Source organism: Metarhizium robertsii (assembly GCF_000187425.2).
Source record: "Metarhizium robertsii ARSEF 23 chromosome Unknown MAA_Scf_4, whole genome shotgun sequence".
In the NCBI taxonomy this organism is placed as follows: Eukaryota; Fungi; Ascomycota; class Sordariomycetes; order Hypocreales; family Clavicipitaceae; genus Metarhizium; species Metarhizium robertsii.
The window spans coordinates 3,512,102-3,534,960 of NW_011942182.1; the positions used below are offsets into that span (position 1 = coordinate 3,512,102).

General features: G+C 52.9%; 7 protein-coding genes across 7 annotated transcripts; 2 read left to right on the top strand and 5 right to left on the bottom strand.

Moving 5' to 3' along the window:
- Positions 1 to 930: 930 nt before the first annotated feature.
- Positions 931 to 1,626, bottom strand: MAA_03178 (uncharacterized protein; the record flags this gene model as incomplete). The annotated part of the gene is made up of 2 exons (XM_007821176.1): positions 931 to 1,020; positions 1,129 to 1,626. 2 exons carry the CDS (start codon positions 1,624 to 1,626, stop codon positions 931 to 933), a joined length of 588 nt encoding a protein of 195 aa, XP_007819367.1.
- A 4,221-nt stretch (positions 1,627 to 5,847) lies between these two features.
- Positions 5,848 to 6,660, top strand: MAA_03179 (malate dehydrogenase; the record flags this gene model as incomplete). Its single annotated transcript, XM_007821177.1, has 1 exon — positions 5,848 to 6,660. One exon carries the CDS (start codon positions 5,848 to 5,850, stop codon positions 6,658 to 6,660), a length of 813 nt encoding a protein of 270 aa, XP_007819368.1.
- Positions 6,661 to 10,793: 4,133 nt separating this feature from the next.
- Positions 10,794 to 12,931, top strand: MAA_03180 (uncharacterized protein; the record flags this gene model as incomplete). Its single annotated transcript, XM_007821178.1, has 2 exons — positions 10,794 to 11,712; positions 11,784 to 12,931. 2 exons carry the CDS (start codon positions 10,794 to 10,796, stop codon positions 12,929 to 12,931), a joined length of 2,067 nt encoding a protein of 688 aa, XP_007819369.1.
- A 1,394-nt stretch (positions 12,932 to 14,325) lies between these two features.
- MAA_03181 (Serine/threonine-protein kinase domain protein) lies at positions 14,326 to 15,849 on the bottom strand (the record flags this gene model as incomplete). The annotated part of the gene is made up of 5 exons (XM_007821179.2): positions 14,326 to 14,954; positions 15,017 to 15,331; positions 15,393 to 15,459; positions 15,533 to 15,665; positions 15,737 to 15,849. The coding sequence occupies 5 exons, from the start codon at positions 15,847 to 15,849 to the stop codon at positions 14,326 to 14,328; spliced, it is 1,257 nt and encodes a 418-aa protein (XP_007819370.2).
- A 1,322-nt stretch (positions 15,850 to 17,171) lies between these two features.
- MAA_03182 (low molecular weight phosphotyrosine protein phosphatase) lies at positions 17,172 to 17,797 on the bottom strand (the record flags this gene model as incomplete). The annotated part of the gene is made up of 3 exons (XM_007821180.1): positions 17,172 to 17,426; positions 17,508 to 17,599; positions 17,659 to 17,797. The coding sequence occupies 3 exons, from the start codon at positions 17,795 to 17,797 to the stop codon at positions 17,172 to 17,174; spliced, it is 486 nt and encodes a 161-aa protein (XP_007819371.1).
- Positions 17,798 to 18,618: 821 nt separating this feature from the next.
- MAA_03183 (preli/msf1) lies at positions 18,619 to 19,314 on the bottom strand (the record flags this gene model as incomplete). Its single annotated transcript, XM_007821181.1, has 1 exon — positions 18,619 to 19,314. One exon carries the CDS (start codon positions 19,312 to 19,314, stop codon positions 18,619 to 18,621), a length of 696 nt encoding a protein of 231 aa, XP_007819372.1.
- Positions 19,315 to 20,245: 931 nt separating this feature from the next.
- MAA_03184 (Beta-lactamase-type transpeptidase fold domain containing protein) lies at positions 20,246 to 22,028 on the bottom strand (the record flags this gene model as incomplete). Its single annotated transcript, XM_007821182.1, has 3 exons — positions 20,246 to 20,672; positions 20,737 to 21,725; positions 21,786 to 22,028. The coding sequence occupies 3 exons, from the start codon at positions 22,026 to 22,028 to the stop codon at positions 20,246 to 20,248; spliced, it is 1,659 nt and encodes a 552-aa protein (XP_007819373.1).
- Between the last annotated feature and the right edge of the window lie 831 nt (positions 22,029 to 22,859).

Genomic DNA, 22,859 nt, shown 5'->3' on the forward strand with positions numbered 1-22,859 from the left:
ACTGCTACACAGCTGCAGGCATGCCATGCCGAGAGCAGAAACCTGTCAACCAATACTGGCGCGACCTCAAGATGCCATACCGCCGCGGTAAAGACAGGAGGGTCCGGAAAGAAAGTTTGCCTTGCGAAGAAAAAAAAATTGTGGTTTAGTTGGCCTCGGGCGACAAAATGAGGCGGCGGCGGCCCGAGAAGGCTTATCGCTCGGCGAGGAGAGCTCGGCTCCGGTATGTATAGAGCTCTGAGTCCTGGCCGGTGAAGAGGGAGTCGCCTTGGAAAATGTTCCATATCTGCGAAATAAAGACCGGCCCTTCGTGAGATGCCCTGTGTACCATGCAGCCCACGTGCCATATGTCGATGCTATACGTCCAACGTACTTCCAATAGCTTTAAATTACTTGGCATATAGTTTCTAGTGTTCTTACTAGGCTAGCCCTTATGTTAGTACGATTACAAGGCTTTTGTAGCTAGAAATCTCACACGCTGGTTGTAATAATTCGTCCAAATGGCGGGCGGTGAACACCCCATCATATCATGGGCACGCCGAGAGAGTAGATTGTACATTGACGAAATTTTGCAAGTCAAGAGTGGCTGGTAGTAATGCCCTCCTAATCAGACTTACTTAGACTAAGCAAGAAAATAGTGGCGGAAGACGGAAAAACATTGAACTTCAAATGCAGATTAGACAGTTATCGTACGTCTCCTGATATACTCTACCTTTGGGTGGCAACTAACCTATAGCCTGTGACAGAACATGTTTGCCAACCCAGACGTTTACACTAATATCCTGTAATATTATGGTAAAGAGCGCAGTAGCCTGGTACCTGATCCAATCATATACCTTTTGCCTCTCACTCAGACGTCAGGCAGTAGCGGTATACAACACGATGCACTAAATCGGACGCATCGCCCCGAGAGATAGATTCCTCACCAAATCACTGTTCGACACTGCGAAGATAGGCCGCAGTCTCTGCTTTGAAAATTCCATCCTTGACAAGTTGATCTGCCGACTCAACGATCCAGGTCTGGCAGTTTCGTTGTTTAATCATACTTCTCGGGCAAGCCTGGAGAATCATGCATCAGCTCTTGCGCATTCACATTGCAAATCAAGACCCATCGTTCATCGTACTCACCGTGGTACTAATTGAGTTTAGTGTCTTCCCAGGCGCATCAACTTTGCTTGCCGAGGCCTCAAACATACAGACCGGCACGGTATCGAGCTTGTGAATGCCGTTATTGAGCATTGTCTTCTCATCAAAGTACCGGCCATCAACCCACTGCAACGGAATTCTTGTAGAAGGAATATTTCCAGTATCTCTAAGGTCATGGCTTCGCTTGAATTCGAGTGAAAATCCATTTCTTACATCTCCAGTGGCGTGCAACTGGACCCCGATGTCGGGATCACTCTGTGAGCGGACCCAGTATGCCCAGTGGTCTTTAAAAGGTGCTCCGTTGTAGGTTATCAATTCCACGAGAAATGAACCTCCAGGGCCAGTCGGTGCCACAATTGGCCGCTTGATTGAAGGAACACTGGGAGTCGGTGTGCTTCCCAATGGGCCGGGAGGAGGAGGCGGCGGTGTTGGCGGAGGCGGCGCACTGCCAGCTTCAGCTTTTGACCGGCCGGCGGTCATGGTTGAAAGATGGGATGCAATGCGCTTGAGCCGATGACAAACTTGAGAGAAGGCGGCTAACTTTTATTAAGCAAAGCGCACCGAACAAGTGAAAAGGCCATGCCAGAGACTTGGAGCTTTGCTTAGTCTGTGGAGCGGTCAAGCGGCTTCGCGACAAGTCTTGAAAAGCTGCCCTTTCATTATCAGGACTAGAGGCCTTTATATTATTGGTCAAACGGGCAAGGTCTGTACGTGTCTTGTGGATCATCATGATGCTGCCTTGCCGCGCGGCGCGTAAGCGTGCGGTCTTGTTGGCTGGCATGTTGGGTGCAGGACTGGTCATTTCACTGCCGACCTGCCTTGGAGCGAGTAGGCCCTTTTATTTGGCGTCGAGTATGGTATAAATAGAGCCAAACTATGCTTGGCCCAATTTATTTAGGCAACACCGGACCAAGGGACCAGATGATTTATTCCGTCAACTAAGACGTTCGAGCGTCAACCGACCCTACATGCGCATTGGGATTATAGCTGCGTTACTAAAGTAGGATCGTCATGTAGTCAAGGGCTATATGAAATCAATTTGCAAGTTAATGTGCCTTTTTACAGTTCAAAATACAGCCAAGGGTGCTAGTAAGCCTCGCCATCTACTGGATGAGGAACGAGGATCAGGTACTTGACTCGCCACTTTTCTTCAAGTCCCCTTGCGGAATGACTCGGATGAATTTCTACCTTTTTGCCTAACAATATTCCCAATACGCTGGTTACCAGTCAATGACAGCCGCCACAGTTTGATTTGGTCCTGGTGGCAGGAGCCTGTTGGGTGCAACAAAATGGCCATGGGTGAGTTTGATTGCATTGAGCATCAATATGCTTCAGACCCTGAATGTTTAGCCAGGTGTGACATGATAAGGGGGATTATGGATAATTAAAGGGAATTATTATAAGGAGTGTATCAAGTTTTTCGTTGTATCCCTCTCAAGGCAAATAAGAATACGAGCATGATACGAGTATGGTGCAAGCACAGCATCTGGTAACACAGTATTAGGCTATGCCAAGATAATAAGTATATAGGGGGTAAGTACTTAATAATCTAATAAAATCTTTTATTTGTACAAGTTATTATTAACAAGATTATTACTTTTTACAGAAACTATAATTAACAGCTATTAATATAAATTTACAGCCTGGTGCTCTTGTTAGTAGAGGGCCTCTGAATATAATCCCCATACACTTCAAATCGTTGTCAGGTCACTCATGGCTAAACTTTTGTCCCCTTCCTCGGTCCACTCAAATATCTCGGGGACTGGAACGCGACCCTGTAGCTTCTCCGTACCATCATTACTGCCCGAGACTCGGCAACCGTCATGTCAGCTCCATGCTTGACAAGCAGAGCTAATGACGGAAATTTTACAGGCGGCCGGCGGTTGAAATTTGTTGTTAACCTATATCCAGATTTCTTATCGATGGCTCTACTCTCGGCTAGTGTGTGCAGCGTTGCTCGGGGTTTCCTCTGAAGAAGCCTGATTCAAAAAACTCACTGTTCCAACGCGGTCGACGCAATGGTTGGTAGTAGGCAGCTTGGTAGCTTCATAGCCCAACATGGTCGCTATAGATGTGACTGGAAAGTTAGTCGCGTCTGGTTTTGTGTGGTCGTGTGGTCGTGTGTGAACCTTTATGAGATGAGCATGGATGGACATTGATGCGTTCCAAGTTGTCCATGACACTACACCGCTCGCACTATGCTTATGTACCATTGAAGCCTCTGGTCCTGCAGAGAAGAGCAGTTGGGCCTTGAAAATGTTCTTTGTGTGGACGGGGTGGCAGCTCGTCGAGCAGAGGGTGCGCAGTTTAGAGGGTAGAAGCCGGGACTGGGAACAAGAATCGATTCATGCGCTGGTGCCGACTGGCAACAATGGCATTGTGACTGTGAGCTCTGCCTCTCTGAGATCAATGCGTCACGCCAGGGAAGGATGTGGCTGCTGCACAGCGACTCGGTGGCTGACTAGCTGAAACCATACCGAAGGATTGGAACATTGAAGGTGGCGCCTGGGGGCGTTTCCATGGTCATAGGACGGAATGACGATATCGGTGACAATACGGAGTACTCCGCAGCTGAACAATAACCAACTGCACGCTGGACCAGGTGTTCCGTCCTTGCATGGGACTGGGGAATAGCGGCGCGGATGCTGTGATGCGAAACAAATCTAGACGTAATGATACGATATCACCAGAGGGAAAAAGGCCCGAGCACTCGATTATGTTGAATCGAAGCTGTCGACCAGCTGTCGACCAGCTGTCAATGGGAAAGGAGAGGTCTGGCGTCATGTGGCTGAGACGAGGTACGAGGTACAAGGTACAAGTACCAGACTGCACACTGTTTGCCCCGTGCCTCGACTCGTGCGTACTGGATTGACGTCTTGCGGCTTGCCCAACTTCATTTCATCGCCATGTACGCCCAACAGCCAATGCTAAAACACCAAACTGTTTCAGCACCATCGCTCGCTATCCCTTTGCTGCCTTGCTCTTGGGACAGGGCACCAAACCGCACGTGCGGTTTCCCGACCGACCAAGGATCGTCATGGCGCCGTCCACCGTTTGAGGATCGCCAAGGGTAGATCACCTCTGGGCGGGGGAGGCTGGCCGACTAGAACAAGACGACGGGAAACCGACAAAACATCTGGAAACAAGTCCATCTTGCCACGACGGCTTCACCACCACGGGTTTCTATTCTTGACGCTGCATCCTGGGGTAGCATACGGCCCGCGTCAGCTAGCCTCTTTGCGCCCGCAGAGTCCAAAATGCTTCCCTCGGTTCCGCAAGCCTCCGCTAAACGAACCATTCACAGTCTTCCTTGTAACACCATTTCGTGCATTGGGGCATCTGGAGTGGAGGGCATCTGGCCAGCGGTTGGTCATATGATGGAGTGCTAAGCGCGGCTACCGGCAACCAGCATTGTCCAGCATCGCACCAGACTCGACAAGGATCATGGAGTCGTGTAGACATGGTGCGTCTCAGGTGTCATGCAGCTATGCAGCTGTCGAGACAGCGAACCTGCGTCTTTTTCAGGACAGTGACCGAGCGCAGTGCAGCCCAGCCCGACTGCGTCCCGCCCTTGATCTGTGGTCACGGCATATCTGCATGTCTCCGATGCCCTTTGAAACCATCTCGGGCAGAACCCTGCTAGCCTGCCTCCTCGGCGTGGCTTGTGGCAATCGTTCGCGAGCTATTGACACGAACGAGAGGCGCCAAGGATGTCTGGTTTATCATGACGTTGCAGTATTGCTTGCTCGCATGTCAACTCGCCGGGCTGTACTATGGCGGGCGGCAATTCATACGACTATACGCAAACTTCGGACCTTGGCGGGCACAGAGATCGTTCCCCGCATACATACAAGATACCGAGTCAAGCGCCCGTTGCATCGACTTGGCAAAAGACAGATGCCGCAAATTAAATGGCAGAGAATTATGGAAATGCAGACGCCAGGGCCTTGTATCAATTGGCCATGCATAACACCACATGGTCAAGCACACCACCACCACCAGCATCTTGCATAACCATGAGGGGCCAAACGAAGCGCTCACCCATCCCAGTCATCATCCGAAGTCGTTGTGGCAAGAGACCTTGCATTGCATTACGCCCCAAGCTCCGTTGCAATTTCCCCGGACACGCTGGATTCACCAAAGTCTTACACAGCTAAGCCATCATCTACTCAGCTATATAAGCCGCCACCCATCCCTCCTCTTACTCAGGTTTACTCGGATTCCAAAGCACCACGCTGCCCTTCTTTAATGCCGCTTCTGGAATACGTTTGCGATTTTTTGAGGAACCGCCACTTGAGCTCGCCTCCCTGCCCTGCCCCTGCTGCCTTTGCTGGTTGACTTGTGTCCGGCATCCATACCCGTCTTCCGCCTCCAGCAAATTTACACTACTGCACGCCACCGTCCTTATAAGCGCCCAGGCGGGTACACCACCAATAGGCCGTAATTTGAAGGCCACTGACTGGTTCCTGGATTCTATTCTTGTACATTGCTTACCGTCCTGCCATAATCGGGCTAGTTTAGCCACCAAGCTGCCGCCCCTGGCTCGTCTCCATCCCTTCGACCAACAACTATATCAAGTCGGCGTGCTTCCTAACGTCTTCTCGAATTCACCATTGCGGTAGAAGATCTACACCTGTTCTACCTCTTTTTTCTCTTTCGTCTTCGTTCTGTTTTCCTTTCGAGTTCATCATCACAGCCAGCATGTTCAAGGCATATCTAGTCCTGCTATCAGCCTCATTGGCGCTAGCACTGCCTACTGGTTCGAGTTGCGCGAATAGCCCCAAGGCTCCAGCTCTCCCCCAAACTGGTGGCGGTAAGTCAGATGAGAGAGCCTGCCACCGGCTGAAGCCGCCGCTAACAGTGCAATTAACAGCCAGCAACCTTCCACAGCCCCCAGAGGGTTCCAAGCTTCTCCACATCGCCCTGGGCTTTGGTATTCAGAACTATACGTGCGCTAGCGTGGGCGCGAGCCCCGCGGCTACTGGTGCTCTGGCGATGCTCTACGATATCACCAACTTCTATCCCGGCCAAAGCAGTCAATCTCTTTCACAAAAGGATTGGGACAGCCTTACTTCCCGCGTTCTGCAGACACAAGATGTGCCCTTGAACTTCAACTCATCTACGGAAGGACGAGTTGAACCTGACTCTCCCGGCGCCTCTCAAACCGATCCATTCCCCAAAGACGCCCCCCTCGACCTCGAGTGTTCGAAAGCGCCCTTTCTGGGACACCACCTTTTCAACAGCGCTGGTGTCCCCGAGTTCATCTTGGACGGTGGCAAGATCAACGTGCTTGCTGGAAAGGACGCAGGGGTGGATGCTCCCGCCAACGCGGACAAGGGACCAGACGGCACCGGCGCCGTTGCATGGCTCAAACTCAGCGCAAAAGAGGGCACCGTGGGCGACGCAAAGTTGGTCTACCGTGTCTCAACAGCCGGAGGTAACAGCCACGGTTGTGAAAATGCCGCCGGCCAAGATAGCACCAAGTACACTGCCATGTACTGGTTCTATACATAGACGTGGCTCACTGCGTTGGCGCGTGCGACATGATGTACATGGTTCCTCTCGCAGCCTACTATACGCATTTTAATGAACCTTTTTTTTTTCACTGTTATTACTTGTTTCAGCGGCGCACAGCACTTTTGGGCATCTTTCCCCCTTTTACCCTCTTCAAAATTCACGCAATGGTTGCAACAGGATGCAACGACGACTGTACATAGACCCGGGATTATCTACATGCCGGGATGACTGGGAGAGCTGGTTCAGAGGCGTATATACTGAATAAAAGCGATACCACATGGTGTTTCTTGCCCAACTACTCAACGTGATGGTGGGCCCTGGGGCTGTGATAACCGCGAGAGTTTCCAGGCTAACCCGTATGGCGAACAATATTCTTGTCATCTACTTGGAGGATGGGAGTCCACTTTGGTACCCGTCGGCAACTAAGCGGGCTAGCTACTTGGTTGCTGACGGGTAGCTGCTGACCACTTGGTACGCAGAAAAGGCCAACAACTTAAAGCCCAATAAGGGGTTTTACCGGCAAAGGACCTGCTGGTTACACGGCCGGGCAAGAGCTCTAGGTATAAACGTCTCCTTTATATAGTCACTTATTCTTATCCCTCTCTTCATCTTGAAAAAATTAAGAACCTTTAATACTATTAGAATGGGTCCCGAAAAGGGATACCATAAACGGAGCCGACGATGGCAGCATCTAGCATTACAATACAACTGTCTTTGGGATATACTGTACCGCCATCTCCCGATTGTATGTGCATGCACATGACTCGCCGGGCATACCTTCAAATACCCTCCAATATTATATTCAGAACCAAGTCTTTTCAGGCAAGCCCACTATTGTACGCTTATCACACCACGCGTCAACTCACGCGTGAAGTGTTTACGTGGCCGTGGCAGATGGACCGTTTTATAAAAAATATAGAAACGAGCCGCGTGCTGTGCACATGCGGAGCGGCAGCACCAGGTGTGATAGAGGCATAGTGGGCTTGGCTGGAAAGACGTGCTTGGTTTTGAAGACAATCCTCTAGGGTGTCAAACGTCCTTGGTTGTTCAAGAGGAAAGAAGGAATCAGTGGCCACTATATATATATCGATACATGAAAAGAAGGTCTTTCTGCCCGGTCACGTGTTCAGTCTGTGTGGCCTCTGGGTCCTTTGTTGGGCCATCTCCATGCAACACCTGGGCAGACGGTCAAATACCGCCCGCCCTCGTACCCCTGCAATAGCGGTTTTCTATCCCAGCCTTTGCTCTTGATAGCGCGAAAACGTACGATCTGGCCGCCCTCGCCGGATCCGCGATGCGTTTCGCATGGAACAGCGTGGGGCCACGGGTGATTCTCTCCGAGGACGCCACAGGCCTGCGTGGCCAGGACCGTACGGGCCCATTCCGTCGGATACAAAAAGACAAGTAAAGGTGATTGATGAATCTGTGATTGTACGGAAATGCCGTCTTTTGTCTCAAGTACCTGCTCTGCGATTGATGCTGGTCTTGAACTTTGTCTACACGCAGCGTCATGTGAGACACGCGTAGAAATACTTGAAGACTGGAACAAAAGCACTTGTGCGTGTCTTTGGTGTACGTTGACTTGCTACTCTATTCATGATGAGAAGTAGAAAAGGTTCTATGTAGGTTGGCTCTTACTCCAGACGGTTGTGCAGCTTGATATGCGAGTGTGCCTATGACCGGTACTTCGACTATGTATTTGGTCCCATCAAGACTATTCCTTTTGCTTGCCTGCGACACGTATCCCCAAAACTACAAGATGTCCCGAATCCAAGTTGAGCGCGAACCGCGTCTCTCAGGCAGATGCCTAGTTACCCCGACGCCGATGCTCCAGCCTGAGGAGAGGGCTCGCGGATGGCCAGCAGAGGAGCGAAACATCACACCGGGGCCTCGTCTCGATTCCCCTGCCACATCATCTCCTCGGCACTCTCCGACAGCCAGGGAAGCGCCAGCGGGTTCCCTGCTGCATCCGCCAGCCACGGGCCCCAGAAATGCTGGGCGGAATGGAGTCCCGAGCCCTTCCCACGGGTCCCCGGTTTGAATTTTCACAGGATCCCGCTCGGCCAAGACCTTCTGCCGCCCGGTCTCGTTCCGAGGACAATTCCGTAGATTGCGAAATTGCGCGTGGGGTTGCCATGGTCTTGGCAAGGCTGGTGTCGCGCTGCCCTCCATTTATTAGTACGTAGTATGTATACCTGGCCGGTCAAGGTTGGCGTTGGCTACTCTGAGCCACTCATGACGCCGGGCGACTTTCGCGAAGCAAGTCTTGCTTATGGGAAAGTGTGTGAATGTGGGCACTCGGGATGATGACTGAAAATGGCATGGAGCCGTGGACTGGGTTGGTTTTATCTTGTTCATCTATGCTGCGTCTTTGGTTGGTGGTGCCAAAGCCATTTCACGGCACGTTGAATCGTTTATGGAAGAGGGATGAAGGAGTTTTAGTTTCTCAAAGACCGTTTGCCGATATGAATGCCCATCGGCCCGGCGTAGACCCAAGCGCCGAATTGGACTTGGAAACGCCCATTGACGGCCTACGAGCGCCCGACGGCGAAATGGTAATACTACTTGATGTATGATGACTCTTCTAGAAAAGCAAATCATTCCATCGGCCCTTGATACAAAATAAAACATGAACAACTCAAGTGATGATATAGCGGTATTCAAGTCTAGGCTTGTACTCTGCCCGAGAAATGCTTTTTTACAAGCGTCAAGGTATTCTCATTCTAATGGATTCACCAAATGTAAAGTCTTGCGAGCAATATGTCAAATTCTGTGACCTATAGTAATTAATCGAAGCTGGCTAGGGCGCCCACAGGATCCGTGCTACGGATCTCGTGGAGAAGCATCCCCAGTATTCTGGCATGTGGTGTTGCCATGTGGTGTTGCCATGTGGGTGCGTGGGGTGAGATGGAATGACTCAAGTAAAGTCTGCACTCTAGAACACGGCATGTGAAGAGGCGGTTCGTTATACCGTTTCTGGTGTATCCTCCCGGGCGTGTCTCTGATCCTGACAACCATGATCAAGGCAGATGGTCCCAGCGGATCCAACGATGCTAAAACTTCTATTGCAACTTACTATTCATATATACATATATCATGTGGTGTATTTGCCCTTTACTTTCATGGAATAGTACTAGCAACGGCAAGTTCAATCAAGTAATTCATGTCCCTATCCAAGCAAGCAATATATATGCTCTCCAGTATTGGATAATTTACTACCGTAAACCCGCCGACAGTCTCACCACAACACTTGAAGGCTATATACAAGGGCGTGGGGAGAGGAAGTAAAAGGCGTGATGCCAAAGAGTGCCTCAATGTATTGTATTATGACGAATTGCTACCATGTTGAGGCGTGGAGTGTTGGTAAGTCTTCTCGCGTAAACCTTTTCGCCGACGCTTCTTCTTGCTATCGTAATTTTGATTTCGGTTAATAGCCTTTACGAACTATCCGCGGTATAGGACACTCCATGCTTGCCCGTGTGCATTACACCGAGTGGCCAGAGAACGGAGGGGATACGATTCGGGACTGCGAAATCGATATGCCCTGTGTAGCTGGCTGATGTAGTAACCTGGCCGCTTCTTTTACTTTTCAAGTTAATCTCTAGTTGGAGCTGACGTTGAATCGTTGAATCGTTGCCCCGCCGCGTTCAAATACAGCTATGATTAGAGACGCTTTTCCGAGACGGTGATATTAGTTGTCCATACGACTGTAATTATATTAATGTTGTATTATATCAACGATATCGGAATACCACACCCACTCTTCCTCAAGAAGCCCATTTATTCCGGGCCGTACCAATAGACAACTGCTTAGTGAGGGACATGGATTTTGCACCTTCGGCTAGGCCCGCCGAGTTGAATGCAACATGCCACGGCAATATTGGTTTCTACCACAGACTCATGGATCAAAACCAATCCCGCAATAGTGGCACTTGGCCGAATACACCCGATAAACATGTCTTGTGTGTTCCTTTTGGGTCTGACAATATAAGACTGGCCGATGTCTGAGAGTGTGCTCGTCCGTCCGCATTCCATGCTTTGCGAACTTTTAGGTTCTTTTCCCCCTCAACAAACCAAATTGATCACATTCAAGGCTACGGCACAAAAGCTCTTGGCATTGCCGGTCAAATATGAAGGCATATCAGTGGCTCGTAGTCTTGGCAATTCGCGCCCTTGCAGCCCCCTTGGTCACAAGTCCGCACTTTGCCGAACAAAGTATTGTCCAGAGCTCCGACGGCTTCCAAAATGGTTCTGCTCCCGTGGGCAAAACTTGTCTCCAAGTTCCCCCAAATCACAACACAACATTCAACACGCGCAACTTGGTTCTTCGAGGGGCCATTCTCAAGCGTCAGGCCAGCCCAAAACACACGGCATCACGCCCGGCAAAGCTGCCGACTATAGAGGAACACCCGGTTATATCGGCAAAAGAAGCGTCCCGGATAAAGTTACCCGGCGGCGGCAAACCCGGAGTCTTCTACCGCGGCGACTCCCGCCCCCCGGAACAAGTATTTGCGTCGGGGTTCGCGCCCCGAGGCCACGACCTCAGCCTGCAGCGTCACCTGAGTTTTGTCGGCGAGTCGGGCCTGGTGTCCCTCTCCCGATCGCGCCGATCGGCCGAGGGATACGCGTTTGGCCGGACGGGGGCCAAGACGGGCAGGGGCTACGTGTACGTCGTGTCGCCCACCGACGTGCCCGACGGATACTGGGTGCCGGGCCTCTTCCCGCCGGAGAAGAATCCCGCCGTCGGCCACAACCAGGAGTTCGCGGCGACCGGTCCCATTCCCGGCTCGAGCATATCCCACGCCTACGAGGTCTACGAGGACGACCCGTCCGACAGGTCTCGCAAGATCAAGAATGACAACTACGCGCTGAGGGAGGCCCCGGGGTGCGTGCACATGAAGAGGAGCATGGGCGCCTTGTGCGACCCGGCCAAGCTCATGGATGACGAGGTGCGGCTCGCCAAGTCTGCTTATCCAGGCCGGCTTGGGCCGCCGCAGCCACCGGGCACCACGAAGATGGGCATCCCCGGGGCCTCGCCGGAAATGATAGGTACCGTCCCCGGACCCGATGATCCCCTCGGAGCTTGTGTGTTGCGGTGCTCACGGCTAACATTACAGCAGACCGTCCGGCAGGCGGCAAGGGCAAGGGCAACAGCAGCCCACATGCAAGCCGCCCTTTCAAGCCCAGCGCAAAGACTGTGACCAGACTCCGGGCCGCCGGCCAGCTGGGCTTCGTGGCAACCATCTCGCTGCTAGCACCGTACGCGCACAGGGTACTCAATGCGCTGAAAGAATGGGATCACCCTATCGGCCACGGGGTGGCGTGGTTCGACGACGCCATCAGCAGCTTCCAGGAGTCCCTCGGCGGCAAGCAGGTGCCCGAGATTTACGGAAACGAGCTCAAGCTCCGAATCATCTGCTGGATCAGGGGGGAGCAGAGGTTCCCCAACGCCGTGGACAGGGCGTGCCAGCGGCTATGGGACAAGGACGCCGGGCGGACGGAGCAAGACGACGAGAGGGACTGGCAAACGGGGCTGGCCCAGCTCCGCGAGGCCTGCGGAAAGGCGGTCGTGACGCCGCCGGACGAGGCTGGTCTGCGCGAGGCCATCCTGAGGCACTGCGAGGCGCTGGAGGATAGCATTCTGCGGCTCAACGAGGCGCGGACCCGGCTCATCGCCCACCGCGAGCGGGTGCAGGAAAAGGTGGACGCGGGCGGTCGCGTCGAGCCCGAGGATATCGACAAGGCGGCCGAGTACATTTCCGAGGGGGCCTTTCCGTCGTTCCCGAGCGATGACGGGGACAAGGTCTGGGACTTGGCTGCCTGGTACATGGGCGACGTGAAGGCGCAGAATATGGACGTGACACTTGAAACGGAGAGCGACGCGCAGCCGGAAACTATGGAGGAATCACCGGAGACGGCATCCGAGGACAGTCAGTCTGTACCGGCTGATCCGCCGGCCTGGCTGGCTGCATCTCGAGTTGTGGCCGGGGCTATTGCCTTGGATGAAGCAGTCGGCAGGGAGGTGTTTGCTCTGGTGGATGACGGGCCATATGTAGGTTTGTTCGACGAGGCGCCTCCGCACGCAAACGAGACTTGCTACTCGCCCGCTGGTCTCGCGAGAGCCCAGCCGGGCGAAATCTGGGACAGGATCTCGGCTGCGCTGGTCTACATTGAGCAGAACCTAGCAGAGGGAATGAAGCGAGTTTGCAAGGGATGCTACAGGGGGCGCGATGAATGGGCGTTGGCATGTGGTTCGACGAGTGCCTGAATGCCGGCCGAGTTGCATGCTCTTTGTATTATTTTCCTTGCCGGAATATACAATCGTGAAGTCGTTTCAGAGACGCGCTCTTGGATACACGCGCGTACTGCGCAAGGTATACAAAGGCTACCAGACAGGAAAACAACTTGGAATTCATGGCCAACGATGATCACTCCCGCACAGAGGACTCGTCACAAATAGACTTTTGCAGTATTGGTTGTATGCTGCCCATTTGGCCCGGAACTGGCCGTAAACCGACTGAGAGGGAGTAGAGGGTTCAGCCAGGGACACTCTGCGGTTTGCATATATAAGCTCCGCTAGGATCAGATGATTTCTGCTGTTTCTTCTTTTGTTCAGTATGCCTAGTGCCACGGAAACAAGCCACCCTGCTGGCAGTCACTCTATCCAAATCAAATACACAATCCTGTATTCCCGCAATGACAAAAAAAAGCTCCTCAAGTCGAATATTGCCGATGGCTATTTGGTATTAGGATAATCACATGCCGGCTTATACATGGAACAGAGCAGGGCTGAAGACTAGGGCAAGCCAACTTGGGATAATTATAGGCATATTTACACATATACTATTGACGTATCCACGATTTCGGCACGTCTTGTATGCGATAACCTGGGTCAAGAGTGACGCGCCTCCCTGTGTTTAACTCGACTTGAATACCTTGTCAAGATATTGGAAAGAGCGGCGGCCTCTACTGATAGAATTAGGATAGGCGCAACAAGACTTGGGGTTTGCAGTGGCATAAATCGATATTGCAAAAGGGTTAGGGGCCACGGGCCAACAACTAATTCCATTGAGCTCAAGCTCCAAATCCCCGGCTCCCATCAGCTCCCGTCGGCAACTCAAGTCACAACACCATTTTGCTATTCTACAGCGCTGTTTACGCCAACACTAATCGAGTAGTACTAGGTATAGGGGAGGCTGTGGCGGGCGATGGTGTGCTCAGTAGGTAAGAGCGGAGAATCTCTTCAAAGAGACCGTGCCGAAAAGAGTCCATCAAGTGCCAGGAAAGTTGTGCAGTGGCCTCCAATAACCCAATCTACGCGAACGCTTTGGATCCAGCGGATTGCGTTGAGCTATGCAAGCTGAGCAAGGGTGGAAAGACTCGCTGTCCAAAGTGCACGAGGTAAGTTCTACCAACGTTGTACGTATGGAGCATCAAACAGTACCAATAGTCACATTTCCCGTCTTCACGGACCCGGACGGTGGTATTCATGGTCTTCAATCTCATCATACACATTGAGAAAAGCGCCGCTCCACAAGTGGCTTGCATGCTAAGCTGCAGCCCTGCAATGGGCGTCGTATTGTCTGACTCTCGGTCATAACTAACTACTAATATGTGCCTTTTCCCGTCCTTTCCGTCGCCCCCATCGGATGCTAGTGCCATTTACCTCCTAGATGCATCCAGGCCCGCTTGGAGGTCCTGCTCGAGCCCGTTTCCGTGGGCAACATACTCCTGCGGCCTCGGGTCCTCTGCCGTCCATTGACCGCCCGCCTGGGGCATGGGAACCTGTGCCGGTGCCGACGGTTGGCCCTGGCCAGCCATGGAGTTTGAGCCGGGCACGGTCCTGACCAACTGTCGGAAGCGCATGACTTCATCGAGAATCACGCGGCGCATCTCCCCGACGTCGTCAATGACTTCAAAATCAAAGTTGAACGTGGTAGGGCAGTCGGGCTCGTCTGAGGCGTCGTGCCAGATGTGAAGATAGGGGTGCTCCAGGGCCTGCTCCACGCTGATGCGGGAAGACGGGTCAAAGGTGAGCATCTTGTCGAGGAGATCGAGAGCGTCAGGGTTGGCCTGGGGGAAGAGGCCGGGGAATGACTTCTTTGGCATGAAGGGGAGGTTTCGGACGTATTCCTGTGCGCGGGGCGAGCCGATGCGCGCGAGCGTCTCCTCGTTGGGGGTTCCCAGGATGTGCAGAATCTGGTTCAGCTGGTCGACGTAGTCGCGGCCCTTGAAGAAGGGTCGTCCGCCGAGGAGTTCGGCCAGGATACAGCCAACCGACCAGACATCGACTGTCAAGAGGGTTAGCGCAACACGAACAAGCGGTATGATAAGGCGGCCGCTGGCAACATACTGGCCTTGGTATAGCTCTGAAAGCTCAACATGATCTCTGGTGCTCGATACCATCTAGTGGCAACGTATTCCGTCATGTATCCGGCATTCTCTTCTGGGTCGACCGAGAAGCCACGAGCAAGGCCAAAGTCACAAATCTTGAGCTCGCAGTCGGCGTTGACCAGCAAATTGCCCGGCTTCAAGTCACGGTGCAGCACGTTGGCTGAATGGATATACTTGAGGCCGCAGAGGATTTGGTAAATAAAAGATTGGAAATGGGCGTCGGTTAGGGGCTGGCCAGATCTGATGATGGCCGCCAGGTCACACTCCATCAATTCTGCCGGGAGTCAGCACGGGTCAGGTTGGATGGAGGGTAGTGTGCAGCATTCTTCACCAACCTTCATAGAGGTACGTCTCGTTAAATGTGTCGGGGCGAGGAATGTCCATGTCATACAGACATGTAATCTAGTGTTGATAGCTTCATGTCAGCCCGTTGACGCACCAGGGCGACGTGTCTTGAGGGGCCGGGTTGCCCTACATTGCGGTGGCCGCGGAAGTGCTGCAGCAATTTAATCTCTCGCAGCGCCCGCTTGGCGAGAATCTTCTTGCTAAATACATTGGTGACTTTCTTAATGGCAACGCCCTCGCTCGTCTGGTTGTTCACGGCGGCACTGGATAGAAAGGGGATGCCCGGATTAGCATGGCTGAGGCAGCATCTCCATCCCGCCTCGGGCAGGCTTACCAGACAATGCCATAGGCACCTTGTCCCAGCTCCTTGGTTACAGTGTATCTCTCGTCGACAATGAAGTCTTGGTTGAAGACCTTGAAGACCTTGCGTCCCTGGAGATCGGCCATGATGGCTTCCTAGACGCGCACGGCTGCGCGTTGTATCGCCGTTGTCGAGGCGGGGGGGAGGGGAAGAGAGGAGGGAGGGAGGAGGGGTCGCAGAGAGGGGACCGTGACGAGCCTTGTTTGGCTTTTGCGTCTCTTGACACGGCGCAAAGCCCAATGTAGAGGAATGCGGTCGACAGGAGAAAGCTGCAATGGCGACGGCCTGCAAGGATAGCTCACAGGAAAAAAAATGAATGGCAAGCTTGGGCGGGGACAGGCTTTGTATATGACAGATGGAGGTTCAGATGGTCCAGACGTTGCAACAAGTGGAACTCTGGAGCGCCTGTGCTGAGATTGACGGGTTGACAAGTGGGATCGGATTGATGCGCGTCTTGCGGCAGGACCAGTTGACTGGCTCCCCTGCTGAAGGCGGAAGGACGTTTCAACGTCGATCGTCCGGTCCTTCAAGTCCGGCACCTGGTTCCGTCTCCTGCATCGCCCGCATGGCCATTCACGAACCATCCATCTAAACATCACATCACAAGGATGCATGTGGGCATCACTCCCGCCTCACCACCACGACCACGGCCTTGCATTCGCTTTCCCGGGCGGCCAGGTTCTAAGCGCGCGCGAAGCTGAGCTGCCCCGTGGTGAGCTCGACCGTCGACGTTTCGAACCCTCTGCCAATAAGCTCGCCAGATGGCCGAGAGTGCATGGCTTGTGCGTTTCCGTCAACTGATGTTGCTCAACGCTTGTCACCGGTGGGATATGTGCAAGGCCCAAGCCAACAGCCATGGCCAACCTTGATATCACCAATGGCGCCACCCTTGCTGTGCCACAAAACCCACTTGGAAGGGTCCCCGTTCCGATCCAGCCCTACCAGACGGAAGCATCATGAAGCCGTCATCTTTCTGGGCTGACGCCAACAAAAAGCGCCGTCGACCATGAAGCACATACATACTTGGGTACTTACCTAGGTCAGCTTAACACGTGTTTGGTCCCCCCTTCCCCCGTTTTGTTGCCTCTGCTGGCTGCATGTACTCGATTCAATCAATACGCCCAACTGTGGCTACATTTCAAGGACCAATGACAACCATCAAATCATGTGCATCATCTTTGCTCCGTAAACACTTCCAAGGCTCGCTCAGTACGGAGTATATATTCCCCAGTGTCCCTCCGGTGCGACTCTCCGCCATCATCTGTCATTAATCTACAGAGCACCATGACATCTCTCGCAGCTCCATCAAGTCAAGCACCAATCTCGTCTACTCAACGTGCAGGTCAGGCCACCAGCTCGTCCAACCCCAGGGTATCACAGCATACACACTCCTCCTCCAACCACCCTCCTACTCGCCGATGACATCCCTGATAAAGTTCTTGGAGAACCTGCTGCACTGCTCAAACGCCTTTTCGAACCCGTCCCGCCCGCCGTAGTAAGGGTCGCTCACCACCTCGGCCTTGCCCGTGCCGCTAAACTCCCCAAACAGCATCACCTTGGCCTTTGTGTCCGGGTTGCCCTTGTGCAGACGCTGGAGGTCAGAAAGGTTGGACCGATCCATGGCAAAGATGTAGTCAAAGACTTCGAAATCCGTCGATTTAAACTGTAGCCGCGCCACGCGTCAGTCGCGGGAGCCCACACCACGTCGGTTTGGGCGTCAGCATCCCCAAACGGCCCAACTTACCCGGCGAGCGGCGTGCTCGTAGTCGGCAATCCCATTAGCCTCGAGCGTCGACATGGTTCGCGAGTCCGGGTCCTCGCCCGCGTGGTAGGCAGCTTCGACGACTCGTGTTAGCACCATCGTCGCCCGCCTCGGCTCGCGCTCGGGCACCTACCTGTGCCGCAGGAGTCGATGCGCCCAATCTTGCCCTGGTACTGCGGCTGCTTTGCTAGGCTCTGGAAGATGCCCTCGGCCATGGTGGACCGGCAGATGTTGCCCAGGCAGACGAAGAGCACCGACACAGGCTCTGGCATTTTGGCCGCTGCTTCTTTTCCGCAGGTGTTTGCAGGAAGGGTGAATTGGAGGAATATACGAGTTGGCGTGATACTCTGCTAAGGGGGAGGAAAATAATAAAAACAACCTTGGAGGGCAGAGGGTTTACTGATGGATAATTGCTTACGTTGGGAGATGCAGCCGGCCCGCCCCCACGTGTGCCTGGCCATTATGCTCGATTTTACAGGACGATCAGGAACATCCACCCACCCCCAGATGGATTTGGCTTGTCCCGTGTTTCGTTTTGTCCCGTACTTCTTCGTCTTGTTCTTTTACCCGTTTCTGTTCTTTTTATTTTTAATCACTAAGTCTTTTTTTAATTTCTTTCTACTTTTTTTTTTATTTTTTTTGCTCTTGAGGAAAAAAATAGGCGGTTGGGTTGGGATGGGTTGTTCCGGGGGCAAAGGTCAAGCACAGAGATCGCAACGGTACGGAGTATGTACCCAACGTCTGGTCGGCAACCTGACTTGAGGAATCCCAGCGACATCACTTATGATGGACAAGATATTATAAAATGTATGATTTTGATGATTTTTTGTTTCAAGTTCCGTGTAGTCCGTTATTCCACTGCCTTACAACACCCACTACAGAGCTCTCTGCATTTTTCAACCACTCGCCACATAACTTCTGCCCCCCGTACCCGAACCCAAGAAAAGACACTAAGCGCCTGGCTAAAGGGAGATGAGATTTTATACAATAAGGATACAGAATCCGTAGTCGTGAAAGGGTTGTCATGGCTAGTCGTGGTATGATCGCTTCCCACGGTCCAGCATTTCATATACAATATTACAACTGGGGCTGATCAGGCGCCCAATGCTTGTCGTTGGCGCTCCCGTCGGAGGCTTTCCAACACTCCGATGACGCCGTTGTTTCGAATTCGTTCGAGGACAAGTCGCATGCCGTCACGGCTCTTGCCAAGCTGGTCAAGAGTCTTGGTGGAAGCAAGGCTCTCAATGCTGCGTTGGACGCCTTTCGCACCCCAGCCGCCGATGAAGCCAGAGAGCAGACCGCCCTCCTGCTGAGCCTGACCAAACTTTCCCCGAAGTTTTTCGCCTAGTCTCGACCGGAAGATGACCGACGTTGTCACGTCAGTTTCGCTCGACACTTTCTCGGCCGGCAGTTTGAAGTGCTGCTGCTCAACAACAGAGAGGACACCGGTAAAGTTGAGGTTGCGGCTCTCGGTCTGCATCCATCCTTCCTTTATATCGACAACACTCGTCTCGAGAATATACGATGCCTTGTCGCCGCTGCCGCCGCCGGTGACGCTAGTGGGTAGTAGTTTGTACACTGCTCCCGGCATACGGCTCTTCTTCAGATGGATTCTGGTAGTATGGAGCCGCTGGGTCTCGGGGTCGACATAGCTGGAGATGGTGTCGGTGCTCAACACATGGGCGGCAAAGGGATTGAGCTTAGGAGAAGAGTAGCGGAGGAAGTACGCAAGGGTGACGGTCGGGAATGGATGAGAGTAGGTGTGCGCGGTCGTGTGTGTGAGGACCATTGTCACCGGCTTGGCAGGGATTTGGTGAGGGCGAGAAAAGACAAGTCGCAGGTGCAATAACGCTATCTTGATGGATATCGCTGGTCGCTGATTGATATGTGCGGCCCTCGAGCTCACTCGGAGACTTCGGAGCTGATCATGAGCTTCAGCCAAGTTCGGTGCCTCGCTGCAGCACCGTCGCAAGGCCGATGAAATTGAGCTGCGTGGAAGAAAAAGAATCCCAATCAAACGGACTGGCTTGCTATGATGGCAGGCACAAGTGCACGAAGACGCCAGTGGATGGCAAGGGATGAAGAGGGGGAGAAATAAGAACCAAGATGCGAGACGGCACGGAGGCGATTCTGCTCACACACACGGAGCAATCGAATGATGGAGATGCCAATGGCACGAGACGAACTTTTCCCTCTGCACCATGATTGGGCATTGGCAGGCCCCTGATTGGCTGCCAGAGCGGGGAAGGGCTGGGAGAGCTGCAGCAGAACACAGATTTGAAATGACCAACACGTGATTTTCTGCCGTGGTCAGTCGAGTAGATGTCTCCCGCCTCTGCTGCCGACCACGCATGCCCCTATACAGTGTGAATTGGGGATTCCGTAGTTTTTCGGAGTATCTCGTGCATACTATTCAACGGCGGGATACCTGGTCATTGGTAGATTAGCCCGCTCATTCACTGTGTACATGCCCCTCGACTTGCGGAGTTCTCGTTTCTTGTTAGCGCCGCCCGCAGCCGAGACTCCGACCCTCGACACACCGAGACATTGGACAAAACACCATGGCCATTGGGCGTCACCACGTTGTGTCACATCGATGATGCGTTCTGTACGCCACCATCCATTCGTGCCCAATCTTGACATAGGATAAGGTTCTCTTTCACATTTCCATCATTCCCTCGAGTAGGTGGCTATTGTTCCACTCTATTCCGACAACTCCGTCATTCCTTCAACCTATCAAACAGAACCACTGCCTCAGCAACTTCGGCTCCGCGATCGCTAAACTCAACTTCTAACCCGGCAGTCTTTCCATCAACACCGATCTTGAATTGACTCCTGAAAGCAGTATCCCTGACGGTGGTATACATCTCGGTTCGGATCATCCAGTTATCGCCCGTTACATGGTGAAGTGTAAACTTGTGATCCCATGAAGCTTCCTCTCTATCCGATCGCAGCACCTTTTCCTTTGGGTTCTTGGGGTTTATCACTTCGCGAAGCCTAATGTGCCCAAATCCAGGGTGGTAATACGTGCCGGCGAGTTGGCTTGTGTTCAGAGTTGGAGCTAGTGGTGGATTTGGCCGGCTCGGATAGAGGTTGTCGAGAGCGTGCTCTAGCCACTCTATCTCTTCTTCTAGTTGGTCTCTTTCACTAACAGCAAGTCGTTAGTCCTTGTTTACACACATGCATGGCGGTTAATTCTGCAACAGCTTACCTGCCCGCATAGTCGAAGCGCTTCTCCTCCGGGATGCCTAGCCTATCCGCAATCAATGTCGTCGCAAGAATGATTTCGGCGGCATTTGACGTGACCGCCGTGTTCGCAAATGAAACAACGCCATACTTGATTTCCGGCAGCCAGTAAACGTAGGCGCCGTACGCGTGCATTCCACCGCTATGTTGGTACACGACGTGCCCGTACATCGAGGTGCGCTCCCATCCCAACCCGTACAGAACCGAGTCAAACCCCTCGCCTGGCAGCGGGCTCGTGATAAACCTGGGCGTCTTGACATCTTGATGAACTGCCTTTGACAATGGAGCAGACTCATACAGCAGGCACTTGACCCATTTGGCGTAATCGAGCACGTTGGAAAAAATAGCGCCAGCACCGCCTACTTCCGTGACGACCATGTATGGCATCTCCGTGTAGTTGCCGTGATCGGGATCCCACCTATACCCCGAGGCCAAATGCTCCGGTGCCTTGATGGCATCGTCGAGGTCGAAATATGTTGACCTCATCCCTAACGGCTCCCAGATCAAGTTTCCGAGGACCTTGGCAAGAGGACTACTCGTCAGTCTCTCCAGGACATACCCCAACGCCACATACATGGAATTTGAGTACGCATACGTCGTACGCGGCTCGGCAAAAAGCGGCAAATGGCGCAGACGACGAACAACGTCCCTTGGTGTAACTTGGACGCCGTTCTCTACCCTCAAACTCGAAAAGTGAAGACTCCCGAGACCGGTTCGATGGCTCACCGCGTCTTCCAGAGTAACATGCGCCGTTGCCCACTCATCCTGCAGGACAAAGTCATCCCTGATGATGGATGAGACCGGCGTCGACCATCCACGAGCTAATTGCGAGTAGTTTTTCGAGTCAATCACTGCTGCCATCGCGGCAGCCACGTAAGCTTTCGTAGTGGAAGCGCCGTACCATATTGTTTCTGGGGTAGCCGGAGTGTCTGGGAAAGTCGCAATCCCGTAGCCCTAGTGTCGCATTAGCGAGGGGGTTCGAATCATTCCATCGTGTCATGACGGGGTATTTACCTCTGCAAACACTTGGTCATGGTCAATCACGGCAATGGACAACCCGGGGACGTGCCATTCATCCAGCGTGTCCTTGACAAATGCCCCAAACTTGTCATCGAATGGGTTTCGACCCGGTAAATGTCCGTCAGACAGGGGCTTTTGTTGAGCAAAGACGGTTCCAGCGACGCCCAGTTGGACCAGTGCCAGCATGCACGCGAAGCGACATAGACTGTCCAGACGATGCCGCCTCGGCGCAACCATGGTCACAGCAATTTGATCACGAATCGTCACGAGACGGCATTACGCGGGGTTGCAATTCGAATCAGCCACGCCAGGAAGCTGACTATTTAAGTAGCTTACACATCGTGAAGTGTCCTGTGCTTCGGCGTCCCGCATCCAATGAGACGGGTTTGTGAACAGACTAGACGTGAGCCACAATGAGCATCAATGCGTATCATGGCGTCTCTTATTGGAGTAGAACTGGAAACTTGGGGGGGTGGATCCTATACAACTACTTGATCTGGCAACATTGTTCAGTTACCTGTGGACAAGCCCTTTGTTGATGAAATGTATCAGATACAGCACTTCCCATGGTTAGTCCACAGAATCAATGCATGAATATGATGGTTTTCTATGCAGTCCCGCTTGAAGACAGTGCCGCTAACGGACTGCCGTATGCGGTAATTGTAACTAACAGCGCATATCTCTGTCCTTGTCAGAGACCAATCGTGAGAAACTAACGCACGGACGAAGCAGCATCACGGGCCCCTTGGGAGTTTTAAATGAGGCATTTATAGCGATTTAGCTATGACCTAGCTATGGGGGAGGGAGGAATTGGGCATAAAAGGGGTAACCAAAGCCACAGACGTGTTTAGGGGGAAGGTTCAGAGACTAATACAGCCACTTATACGACCCAACCTAGTTGGCCATCCCCCAGCGATTCTTCCTGTATCATCTCACCAGTCACTCTGCCATCTCAGCTCGGTCCTGAAGTTCCTCTTAACACGCTAAAGTAACTCCTTCTTGCGCTGTCCATTCCTGAAATTAGCTGAAGCCCTTTAGGGTGCAGAAGTGTTGTCCGAGAAGCCTGCC